The following is a 13,204-nucleotide window of genomic DNA, read 5'->3' on the forward strand; positions in this document are numbered from 1 at the left end:
GGGGTTTTAATATAAATTAAATGTGCTGTCTATCCTTTTCCCAAACTTCTAATTGTTTCAATTTGTTGTGGAATAATAGATTATTTTAAGAAAATCTCTTTATAATTAATCTTAGGTGATGCTACATTAAAATATAAACATTTTTTCATAAATAACATATGGTATCCTTCTCAATAGTATTATTAATAAATTTAATTTTTGAAGAGAATTTTCTTGAAGCAGCAGTGGAAAATATAAAATAGGAGAATTAACATGTTGTGCATTTTAAAAATTTAGAAAATGAGAACTTATTAGTAACTAAGCTTAATAATCTTTACCTATTTTATTTTCTTACTTTAGACTATATTCAGTCTCTTTTGAATATCCTGTTGGTTTTTATAAATTCACCTTAGACTTCAATAATATTTATTTTTGGCTACACAAAAACCTATACCAGTTTCACTATGTTAATACTTTTTAATATATTTTAATAAATTCTGTTAGGGTAAGTAATGGTGTCAGCTGATGCTGAAAGTTACCCAGCAGAATGTGCTCTGGAGAGTATGTAGTCTCTGTACTTTGTCAACTAATAATATTTCTGGTAGATGTAAAAGCTAAGAAAAAACAAAAGTATAGTTCTCAAGATTCCTAAATAATTAAAAATTTGAATTCTAGTTATCTCAATGTTTATAACTTTCTTTTAAATTCATGTTCTTTATTCGTTATTTTTGTTTGTTGCCATTGGCTTATTTATCGTTATATTATCTTATCAGCTTATTTTTGTTAGTTCAGTCTTCTCCAAGTATAAAAACATGCATTCAAAGGCCTATTTGCTTTATCTTGCAAATCAACTGTTATGTGTTAAATTGAAAACTGTAAGTGGTTTTTGGTATAGTTGTAATTAAAGGTATCTAGCATAGGTCCTCGGGGTATTTAGTCATAGTATTTTTTGAATGAGTGAATATATGGGGTATTTATTTTTGGATCTATGTTATTAGAAAGAACTTGGGAAGAAATTAACTAAAGATTGAAACTTAAGGAAAACCTCAGGGAAGAATTTACTTTTGGTTCTGAGGGCTGGGGTCTTCTAGTTTTCTCAGTGTGGTCCTAGCCATGGGAGGGGATGACAGAGCATGGGGTTTGTAGTCTGGTTGATCTGGCTTTGGCTTTGAATTCCGTTTCTACAGTGTGGTCTCACTTAGAGAAGTTATTTAACCTCTGAGACTCGGTTAACGTATTTCCTGAAATAAAGGTAACATCTCATGGCACTGTTGTAAAAATCAAAGGAGGTAACTCTGGGGACATGTCTACAGTGTTCTTTCCTCGCTGCTGCCACCGCCTGGCGTGTTTCTCAGAGTTAGAAGATGGCCTTATTCTCCTCCTAGTATGGGTTGTCAGTACCAAGAGTGATGTTGTGAGACCCTGCTTTTTCCTTCTGGTTTCGTACAGGCAGCAGGACAGATAGAGTGGACCCTCCTAGGTTACAACTTTTTTTTCCCCATTGGTTTCCCTGGCAAAGTGGAGTTTAATATATTAAATTTGATTTTAGAGCATATCTGCTTAAGAACGAGGGATACCAGTATAATTTATTAAAATTCTTGGGATTATACTGTTTTGTCAAATAAACATAGATTAAAAATGTTTTCTTTCTTTGTCCACATTAAAAAAGTCTTTGTATTCATTTGCTAATTTAGCCATTAAATATACTGTTAGTATATGAAGAAATTCACTTGAAGGCATGATACATTTATTTACTTGATATTTTTTTGAGTACTTGTTTACCAAGGAATCTATTAAGGGATAGGGTAATAAATGTGAATGTGATAAAGTTAGTGCTCTCAAGTAGCTCATTGTCTAAATTCTCTGGAACCGTAGAGGCAGGGAAGAAGGCAGGAAGTAATATTTAAGTTGTTTCTTGACGGATGAATAGGAATACTCCTGCAGGACAAGGAGTAGTAGGATGAGGGAGTCTTGGGGAAAAGGAAAGGAGGATTTCAGGCAGAAGAGATATTATATGGGCCCAAGGAATGGAGGCACAGTAATTCCCTCATGAGGAGAGCACAGTAATTACAGCTAACTCGTAAGGTGTTGAGCCACAGAGTTTTGGGCAAGTGGGGAAAGTCACTGTATACTATTCTAGAGAATGTACTGGTGGGGAGCTATTGATTTTTAAAAATTATTAAACATTTTTTAAAAGCAGAGTAGGACATGATTAGATATGTCTTCTAGAATGATAATCATGGCAGTAGAGTGGAGATTGAATTGGAAGGGCAGGAATGAGAAAAGAGACAAAAGGTAAAAATTGCAGTTAGGAGGCTGTCACCATAGTTCAGTCAAGAAAGAAGGCAGTTGTAGTGGAGGATAGAAAGGAGTGAAAGCAAAACGCTTGGCATCTGGTTGGCTGTTGGGGGTGGGATGGGGCCCGAACGAGAGGAAAGACTTTAAGAATTGAGTTTATTACTCCAATATTTCATTGATTCTAAGAAGCACAATTCTTTACAACTCTAAATTGGGATGCATCTTAAAATCAAAGTTGTCCTATTTTTAGCTAGCAGTGTGTTTTTCTTTCCTAAGTTGTACATAAAAATAAAGATGCGTATTTAAATCTCTGGCATCTTAGATTTGATGAAATTTGATACTGAATTCTTTGGCTACAGTTTGTAAATTTCTCCTCTCATATGTTTGCTTTACATTATAAAAATTGAAGGGAAATGATTTGAAGTTTGTAGCAACCTTTCATAAAATAATTTTTGTACCACTTTTGATCTCTGTGAAGTGATTGGTGGTATTTTATTTAATTGTGATACTTAAGGTTAAATATAATTACTTTTTTCAGCATCTGGGTACTTTGAAGATTCCTGGAAAGCAGATGTCTGCACTATCTTGGGAAGGAGGTGGACTGAAAATTGCACTAGCTGTTGATTCTTTTATATATTTTGCAAATATTCGACCCGATTATAAGGTGAGTATTAAGAGCAAATGTAAAAAAAAAATGTTTTTTATGATATAATTTTGTTATAGCTGAAAGTATAATGTGTGTTTCTTGCATATATTCATAGCCACATTGTTTTATAAACCAGTTGAAAGGAGGCTTTTTTCAGTGTGAAGGCCTTAGAACTGGTAAATGTTCCTGGAATACTATATTTAATTAGTAAAATTACTCCAACAGTGTCAGGGTCTCAGCAGGAAACAGATGGCACAAAGGAGTAATTGAAGAGAGATTGATGAAGGGTTTATTACAGAGGGATGAGCAGAGTTAAGGGGACCAGAAAGGGATGACAAAGCAAGCACCCAGAGACTAGCAACAGTGAGCAAGAGAAGGAAGTATTGTTCCTGGAACCCATCAGCTCTGTGGCTACGCAAGAGGGTCTACTCCATAGGGGCACAGCCACTGCTAGCTGGCTGGGCAGAGACAGCCTTGGGGAGTAAATAATTCAGCCCATCTCACCACCTGCTGGTGCCTTCTGTTGGCCAAGCCCAGCTGGAAAGCAGAAGGCAAGGTAGTCCTGGTAATGGATTTCATAGAAGTCAGCCTCCAGGGCACGGAGCAGGCCAGAGAATGGCGGAGAATGGATCAGAAGGGGAAAATGAGACTAAGCAGCATAATGACTAATCAATATTTTACCTTAAATTTAACATTTGACCCATAACAAGCTGTGAAGTATGAGACTGAGCTGGTAAACTACTAAGGATAGTTGTTGTGAGAAGACTTATATATCTAATTTTTAAAGGTCAAGCACCTTGGAGAAATGACTGATTCTAGGACTAGGGCAGGGAAAATGCAAGATAAGCCTGGAGCATCTTATAGTGCCAGAAAGTAAGGAAGTGCTCAAAAAACAAAAGGATGGGGTACGCCAAAGGGACAAGGGAGCCAGCCTGAAAGAGCTCACGGTGGCCAAGGCTGGAACAATTGGAGCAACAAAATAAATGATGTAACATTGGATTGTAACCCAAATTATACAACAAATGTCCATGAGTACAAACTGATATCAATAAATTGTTTAAATAAACAAATGGGGGAGAAGAAACAAATCTTCCTTACAGAAGTATTCTAATTTACTAGACACCACCCTGCCAGCAGGTGGAGCAAAGTCCCCTACCTCGTTCCCCCAACTTGAGTGTGGGCTGCATTTAGTGACTTACTTCCAAAGAGTGGAGTATGGAAAAAAAGGGGGGAAAAAGAAAGTGACTTTACAGTGGAGAAACCTGGAGAACACCACCTTGTCCAGGCGATCGAGGTTAGCATCATCAGTGACGTCACATGGCTATCACTACCCCCTGATGTGATGTGATGAGAAGAGGTCTTCACCTGTGGGGTGATCTTCCTAAAAACTAGTAACCCCAGTCTAAGCCTGAGAAAAACATCAGACTAACATGAATTGAGGCACATTCTACATGCTACCTGACCAGGACTCCTCAACACTGTCAATATCATCAAAAACCTGGAGAGACTGAGAAACCATCATAGCCCAGAGGAGCCTAAGGAGACATGACGACCAAATATAATAATGTGTTCCAAAGGGGATTCTGGATTAGAAAAGGACATTAGGGAAAAGCGAATGAAGTCCAAATTGAGTTTGGAGTTCTGTTAATAGTGGTGTATCAGTGTTGGTTTCTTAGTTGTGACAAATGTACTGTGGTAATGTAAGATGTTAACAACAGGGGAAAATGAGTAAAGGGTTAGGGTATACTGTATTAGTTTTGCAACTTTTGTATAAATCTAAAATTATTTTAGAGTTAAAAAGTTTATTTTAGAAAGTAATCACCATATTACTTTGAATAGTAAACACTGGAGACTTCCCTGGTGGTCCAGTGGTTGGGACTCTGCTTCCACTGTGGCAGGGCGTGGGTTCGATCCCTGGTCGGGGAACTGGGATCTCACATGCCCCACAGCACGGCCCCTCCCCCCCGCAAAAAAGAAGAGTAAACACAGTGTTAATAATGAAGACACTGAATATTGATTTATTCAAAATTACGTATAAATTTGTTGGGAGAGGGAAAGCTCTAAGTTCTGTAATCAATCCACATGTGATATGGAAATCAATACCAAAACAGTTACAGCTAAAATAGTTGTAAATGGCTACCCCAAGGAGGAAATTAGGCAGGGGGCTCCTGCATTTTGTTTTTGTGTTAAATGAGCCATGTAGAATTATTTGACTATAAACTATGTGCATATGTTACTCTGATAAAAACAAATATAAAAAAACGTGGATGGGAGAAGAAAGGCAAAGCCGCTATTTCTGAATTTTGGCTTCAGGACTCAGAATTGAACTTTGGCAGGGATCTCTCTTGCTGTTGTACCCCAAGCAACTGTTACTGACTATTGAAAAATCTGAAATTTTCACCACTGAAGCTTAAATCTTACAAACTAAAATAAGGAAAGTTAAACCAAATTTATTTTTGTGGTACATTTTTTTAACTGTCTTTATTACTTTTAGATTTGTTATTTTAGTGAGAAAAGAGATTAAGCTGAATATTCAGTCCTTCTCTCTTCCATTTCTAAAGAATTTATTTTGTCAGCACCGATAAACCACGTATCTGCAGTATTTCTAGAGGAAAAATATAAAAATATAATAATATGACTTTCCCAATGTTAATTGCTTGCTTTTTCTTTCTCTCTTTCTTTCTCTCTCTTCCTTCCTTCCTTCCTTCCTTTCTTTCTCTTTCTTTCTTTCTTTCCTTCTTTCTTTCTTTCTTTCTTTCTTTCTTTCTCCCTTCCTTCCTTCCTTCCTAACTTACTTCCTCCCTCCCTCCCTTCCTTCCTTCCTTGCTTCCTTCCTTCCTGTCTCTCTCTTCCCTCCCTCCTTCTGTTCCCTCCCTTTCCTTCTTCCTTTCTTCCTAGTGGGGTTATTGCTCAAACACTGTAGTTTATGCTTATACCAGACCTGATCGTCCAGAGTACTGTGTTATATTTTGGGATACAAAAAACAACGAGAAATATGTTAAGTATGTGAAGAGTCTCATTTCTATTACTACTTGTGGAGATTTCTGCATTTTGGCTACAAAAGCTGATGAAAATCATCCTCAGGTAGGTGTTCCTTGATATCTTAAAACTTAGAAGGGTTAACTACTTGGCAGAATTGGGCTATAGTTCTCTGTCTTCTCAAGCATGGCCTCTGTACTGGCAGGTACAGCAAAGTATTGGGTCTATTGGCCATGTCTGTCTAGACCTCTGTTTGGAAAGTTATATGACTCCATTGGTTCTGTGTCCCCTGATTTTTTTCTCCAATTAGTTAATCCATTGGCAGTTTATATTGACCTGTACTGAAGCTTTTTGTCTCTGAAATATATTTAAAATACCACAATTCTTTTCCAGTTTAAAATTCCATAAGTAGAAATGAATAACCAGATGTCTAGTACAAATGCTCAAGAAATTATGTAACAATGGCCATTTATAACAATTTGCGTAGCTTTGACATTCAGAAATGTACTTTTATGTGGACTTATATTACTTTAAAAGACAGTGTCTCATAACATACAATAAATAAATAATGCCCTTTAAAAAAGTCTGCTAACAATTTAAATATTTGCAGAAGTATGCAAATTTTTCAAGAAAGGACTACCAATGTCTTTGGCTGTGTTATAAATTATTTCATCCCGTTAAAAAGTATAGAATTTTTAGTTTAAGGTGGCCATTGAACAGCCACATTTGGCTCTGTTCTCTCCTGAAACTGACTGAAACAACAGGAAAGGTACTTTTTAAAAAGCTATAAGCCCATAGGGATCAGAAAGGGAGAGGAAAGAGCAACATAATTTTGGAGTTTAGAGAGTAGGGAGATTAGTGGTAATTACCTTAGCAGACCCAAGAAAATGGAACCCTCAGCCATCAGTGGAGAAAGGAAAGAAGCAACGAGTTTACATCACAGAATCCCAGAAACACAGGACTTGGTGGTGGTACCTGGTAGGAGAAAGAATTGAACAGAAAAGCGATTTGGAAGTACCAGAGATTATGCAGGCAGGAGAATACTTTGGGAAAAAGAAAAAGGGTCATATAAAGGAGCAGATTTCTAGATCCCCTCCCACTACTGAGCCTGTGGGCAGCTGCCCTTCTAACCACGAGGGAGGCTGGTTTACCCTCCAGAGAGGATACGGAGTCCCTGCACTGAAGGGCACCAAGCACAGGGAAGGGTGGTGGAACTCTTGCTGAAAACAGGGCAGTTAGATTAATGTTACCGCAGTCTTCATTTCCCACTTGGTTCCAGAACAGATTTCATGGGATCAGGTATCATAATGGCATTTGACTTGTCAACCTCAATACTTTGGAGAATTGCTTTCAAAATTCTGAGGGAAAATGATTTCCCACCTTGAATTCCATACCTTAAGCAAACTACTCATTAAATATGAGGGTAGAATAAAGACATTTTTAGATGTACGAGATCACCAAAAATTTACCTTCCGAGCTTTCTTAACTTAGGAGGTTACTTTGGGATATGGTTTACCAAAACGAAGAATAAACTAAGAAAGAGGAAGAAACCAGGTAACCTGACAACAGTGGCGTGGAGTGGTACCAGCTGGCAGTTGTGCACACGCCTAGGCAGTGAGTCATCAAATGAGAGCAGCCCAGGTGGCTCCAAAAGAAATTCAAGATGAAATTAGTAGAACAGTTACTGTGGTGACCTCCCGAGGGGACACATAGGTGATGGAGACGACCGCGGACTTGAGTTAGTAATAAACACAGAGAAAACTAAGCAGAGAGAAAAAAATAAAGGCAATTATCCACGCCAGGGAAAGCTTTAAAACATGCTTGGAAGGAAAACAAATCATGTTATACTTGCCTCAGCTTCACTGAATAGCATTTAGAGTCAAAATGATGTATTCACTAGATTTTTTTAAAAATTAAAATTGTTTAAAAATTGAACTATAATAACATTTTAAAACTTAAATTCTGATCTAACAAGACTGTAGTGGAAAGATGAAGTGATGGGAGTGTGCTCCTGTGTAATGGGAGGCTGGGAAGGAGGGGTGAAAGTAATGGTTACATGATGTCCTGAATTGAAACAAAATAGAATAAGAAGTAGCATTGTAAACATGTTACTTACATTTGTGCAGGTAAATAGCAAAAGAATGAATTACAGGAGCTGAAAGTAATTACTCTAGGGAGCAAGAAATGGGAAGTTGGGGGACTTCTGTTTTTAGTAAGATGTCTCATTTGATTCTTTAAGCTATGAGCATGTGAATAATAAGTATGTAAAACATTTATATTTTGTGGCAGTAAATAAGCTTGTTTTAAGTAGTGGAAGAGTAAATTATGATATTTTACTGTATTTTTTTATCATTTAGTTTACGTTTATGAAATTAAACAAGTTTTACTTGAGATACTGAGAAAAGAAGTCTGTGTAAATAGTACATTGAGAATTGGTTTATTTGAAATTATTATTCTAATCAAGAAAACATCTATGTAAAATATTCTTAGTACTAGATATAGAGAAGGTGACTAACAGCAAAAAAATTGAAATTACCATTAGAATAATCTGATGTAAAGTGTGCATTATGTTCGATTATTTTTCCTAATATTAATCATTGATAATTGTGTATGTGTTAACCACTGAGCATTTTAAGTTATTTTCATTGGGTTGGGTTATGTTTTTTTCTGAATTAACTGAATTTTTCTGAATTTCTCATGTCATTTATATATTGCTTCAAAGGAGGAGAACGAGATGGAAACATTTGGTGCAACGGTAACAAATTGTTAGCTCTTACATAGCTGGTTATAGGATTAAAAATGAGTTTTGAGGTTATAGCTGACCAGGAATTTTAGAAGTATAAAAATGAAAAGTAGCCAGTGTACTTGTGTTTCTTAAATGGTCTCTTAAAAACCAGTGTTCCTCTATATTGAGAAATCAGCCTTAGTTTAATTTTAGTGCATATTTCTTTACTTTTGTGCTGTAGATTATCTTTGCTGTTCTTTGTATTTAATTTTATCAATTCTTTCCATGTTAGTGATACTTGAAAAAGAGATAAGCATGGTATGTTAAGCATTATTTCTTTTACAATACATAAGCAGGAGTTTTGATACTTTCTGTTTTATTTGTTCACAGTTTGTGCTAGTTCTTTGTAATTCTATTGGCACACCTCTGGATCCCAAATACATTGATCTTGGTAAGGAAATGTTAATATTTACTCCCTCTTTAATCAAGTCTTATTTGTAAACTAATTTTAAAATGTAACAATGGTATTATTATTAATTAGAACGCTATTCTCTAAAACAAGGATGAACATACTTCCTGGTTTGCCAGGTTCAGGTTCAGTACCAGTCTATGGCTGTTGTCATGGTAAAATTATTAGTAATGCCCCATTTCACTCTCAGAAGGATCCTGCTTCATACAATAACTTTTAAGTTCACTCTGTCTAAAATTCACAAGAATCTCACGACTGCTGTACTGCCATCATTTGCTTTAAATGGGAAATATAATTGTATGAGAATTGGTATCCAGTGTAATGATTAGTATGTAATACGCTGAGGATTATAGAAATAATTCTGCCATGAAACCACTTTTATTATTAATAAACTGCCAAGTACCTCTCTTCCATAAAAAACACTTTAGCTGCTTGTTAAAGTGAGTTTGCCCTGTCCAGATTTTTCTGATGAAATTAGTTTATTAATAGGGACAACTTAAAAAAATTCCTGACTTTTTTGTTTTCAGAAGACATTTGTTTCTTTAGATTTACCCTTCCCTCTATCCAATAGCTATGAAAGTAACCATAAAAAATTCCAAATCTTATTCTTAGTATTTTGTCAAAAATTGTTACCAAATATTTTGTTGCCAATTTCACTATAACTTCCAAAATAATGCTTTTCTTTTAAAGTGTACATTAGTTTATTGGATATGGTGTTAGAAAAAATAGTAGGTTTCAAAAACTGAAAACCCATTGAATTATCTTCTGAATCTGAGGACTAGTCTTTTTTGTTTTCAGATTTCACATTCAGCCTTAACAGTTAAATGTTAAAGTGTGCCTTCTAAGTATTTTGCTAAGGTATTTGGGTGATACAAGCAAATGTGAAGAATACTTACTGGCCTCAAAGATTTTAAACTGTATGTTTAGGGTCTTGGTAACTCACTTTTAAACATTGAAACTTTTCAACTTCTTGTCTTATGTTCAGTGTTAGGTATGTTTATGTTTCTCGCAATGTATTTATATATGTACATAAATGTTAGTGTTCTTTGTTTATGTTAATATTCCTTAGCTTAAAATTATTATACTTATCACATGAATATCTTCTTTTTATTGGAAATAGAATAGTCTTAAATCTAAGGGATGAATTCTGTCAGTCTTCAGATTATATGCTTTTTCTTTTAATATCAAAAGTTTTAACGTAATATCATAATGATGATAGGGTTAGCCTCAAAGTATTTTAATCACATGCAGTCTATGTTTTAATAAAGCCAGATGTAAATCCTTTACCTTCATAAAATGGCAAATGCTTGAGGGCATGATTATTTGTATTTTTGAGTCTTGAAACTTTTTTTTTTGCGGTCTCACTGGCTGAAATTTTAACAAACAGTTCTTTCACTGGTCTGCAGTAAACTCAGCCAAAAATTCAGCATTTTTGCTTCACACATATCCTGTGAAATTCCTTTTTTAAGTTTCTATGCCAATTTTCATGAGGACTGGAGGCTAAAGCAAAAAAAGTGTATAACTGATATTGTTCTAGGAAATGTGATTTGTCATCTGCTCTTCCTGAAAATCTCTAGAGAAACTTTTAAAAAGAACATTATGTATTATTACAGAAGTTTAGTTCGTGAGGCTCTGTTGTACTGTACGTGTAAGAGTTAGGTACCATTTTTGGGGCCTCTTCCTTTGAGCCCTCAGTACACCCTTGGTGTGCTTCTATCCAAAGTACTTACTCTGCACTGTGATCATTGATTTTCTTATCTACCTTCCCTCCAAGATTTTGAGCTTCTTAAAGATCTAACCATGTTTATTCATTTCTGTATCCCCACTGCCTAACGCTGTGCTTGCCCCATAACAAATGTTTATTGAATGCATGAAAATATTTAAAATAAAATCTATTTATTTAGCAAACCATCAATGAGTATATACTGTTTCAGGTACTGTACTGGGTACTGGGAGTGATAAGAAATTAACTCTGACATTTCCTGTAGAATGTCTAAACAGATAATTAAAATATAGTTAGTCTATTGAACAATGACATTTGCTCCCCTGCTGTGTGCTAGGTTTTGGTGCTAGGTGCTAGATAAGTAGATGTCGGTGCATAAGGATGTCAGGGACATTTTTTCTACTTAGAGAAGGTTTCATTTGAGCTGAGTTCTGAAGGATAAGTATTTCTTCAGGTAACACTTATAAGGAGAGGAAACAACATTTGCAGAGGAATGAAGGCATGAAAAGTGCCTGAAAAGTACCAGGTGCCTGTGCTGCAGCCATTTTGTGGGGAGCATGTAGGAGCTTTCTAATGGTGGCCGGTAGCATTTGCACTAAGCCTTCTATATAGGCCAGAGAGAGGTGATTTGATGAAAACAGTTCAGTGCAATTTCAGTTTAGCAGCTCTTTAAAGGGCTGAGAAATAGGTAGAAAAGTAGGGGAACATTACAGATGTAGACATTTATTTCAGGCCTCAGCATTAAAATATTACAAGCAGGTTTTACTTATATGTGAATTCCTAGATTGTCCTAAATTATTTTACATCCTTGCTTAGCTAGTAACTATTACCTATTAGTGTTACAAATTTCAATTAATGGAAGCATAATTACTTTCTTTACAATTTTTTCCCAATGATCTTTCTAGATATTTCAAATTTTTTCTTTCTGGATACTGAATAGTTGAGAAGGACATGGACTGCTTTTTTCCTGATTATATTTTTTTCCTAAAATATTCAGTCTGTTAAAATTTGGTCTTCTAACTTTTCCGTAGAGGCTTAGTTCTAGCAAACTAAGAACTAAACCACCTGGATGGGATAGATAATAAATGATGATCTAGCATGATTTATTTTGATAGGATTATCTGCCCATATGAATTTGCCAAAATTACTGCCATGCTGATTCAAAAGAACATGTTTCATATATATTGTATTTGTTTTTTGTATTGACTAGTGAATTTATATATCGTTTTATTATAAAAAGCAAAAAATAATAGCAACCTCACCTAACAGTTATTAACCCTTAATGAGAAGCAGTCTGCCATAGTGGTTAAGGGCACAGATTCTGGAACCAGATTGACTGTGTTTGTGTCCCAGCTTCTACCGCTTTCTAGCTGTGCAACTTCAGTGAGTTATTTAACCATTCCATCCTTCAGTTTCTTCATCTGCTCAATGGGGGTAATAATAGTGCCTGCCTTAAAAGGTAGGTGTGAGTAATGTATGTAATACATTAATTATATATTAATATTATATATCATAACTATATAATTATATAAAAATGCCTGACATATAATTTTTAAAATTCAATAAATATTGGCATTTAAAATTATTATTATTAAGCATTTATTCTATGCCAGGCACTGTACCATGGTTTATATTTGTTATCTCTCTTAATCCTTAAAGTAGCTCTATAAGGTTGGTAATATTATTATTATCTTCAATTTACAGTAAGCAAACAGAGGTTCAGAGAGAATACGTAATTTATCTAAGGCCACGGAGTTAGCAAGTGCCTGTGATATAAATCCAAGAAGTCTGACTTGCTATGAACCACTTTTTAATTTTGAATTAATTAGGCTGATAATAAACTTGTGATTATTTAGGATGTATCAAAAAAAAAGGAAACATGAGTATAATTTATAATTGTAGCTAAACATTGGTTAGAAAAATGCTTTTATATGCTTAGGAAAAACTATTTTATTAGAAAGCAGTTAAGGTGTGTGAACTTACTTCACATCACACTAAAGGCATAATAGTTACCGGCATCAGACTACCTGTGGTAGAATTTACTGAACATTTAGCAAATGTCTTATGATTTAGTGCAGATGGGATCAGCAAAAGCTCAGCAAAGCCTAGGCCTGGCCTGCTCATTTGTCCCACTCAGGGCTGCCCCTGAATCGGGCTCTGCCACCATTCTCAGGACTGCCTTCCAACCAGCTGTTCCCTACAGGAAGGCTTCTCACTCCCTCTAGAGTTTGGTAGTGGTACACATTTTGAATAGAGAAATCTTGACAACTGTAATTAAAAACAACTTTTTAATATGATTCAACTATACTGAGTTACTTATTTAGCATATAAAAATTCTTGCGTTTGAATCTCGACTTGTTAATCTGTTCAGTTAACACTATACCA

General features: G+C 35.3%; 1 protein-coding gene across 3 annotated transcripts in view; it reads left to right on the plus strand.

Moving 5' to 3' along the window:
• WDR35 (WD repeat domain 35) overlaps window positions 1-13,204 on the plus strand; it is a 62,358-nt gene that overhangs the window by 16,303 nt on the left and 32,851 nt on the right. For all 3 annotated transcript variants that reach the window (XM_027113767.1, XM_027113768.1, XM_027113769.1), the window contains 3 exons: window positions 2,816-2,941; window positions 5,822-6,007; window positions 9,018-9,078. In XM_027113767.1, coding sequence (XP_026969568.1) covers window positions 2,816-2,941; window positions 5,822-6,007; window positions 9,018-9,078 — 373 coding nt within the window. The remainder of the gene's footprint in view (window positions 1-2,815; window positions 2,942-5,821; window positions 6,008-9,017; window positions 9,079-13,204) is intronic.

The sequence above is a fragment of the Aethalodelphis obliquidens genome, unplaced genomic scaffold (genome assembly GCF_003676395.1).
Source record: "Aethalodelphis obliquidens isolate GAN/ISIS:26980383/991018 unplaced genomic scaffold, ASM367639v1 scaffold12, whole genome shotgun sequence".
NCBI classification, from domain to species: domain Eukaryota; kingdom Metazoa; phylum Chordata; class Mammalia; order Artiodactyla; family Delphinidae; genus Aethalodelphis; species Aethalodelphis obliquidens.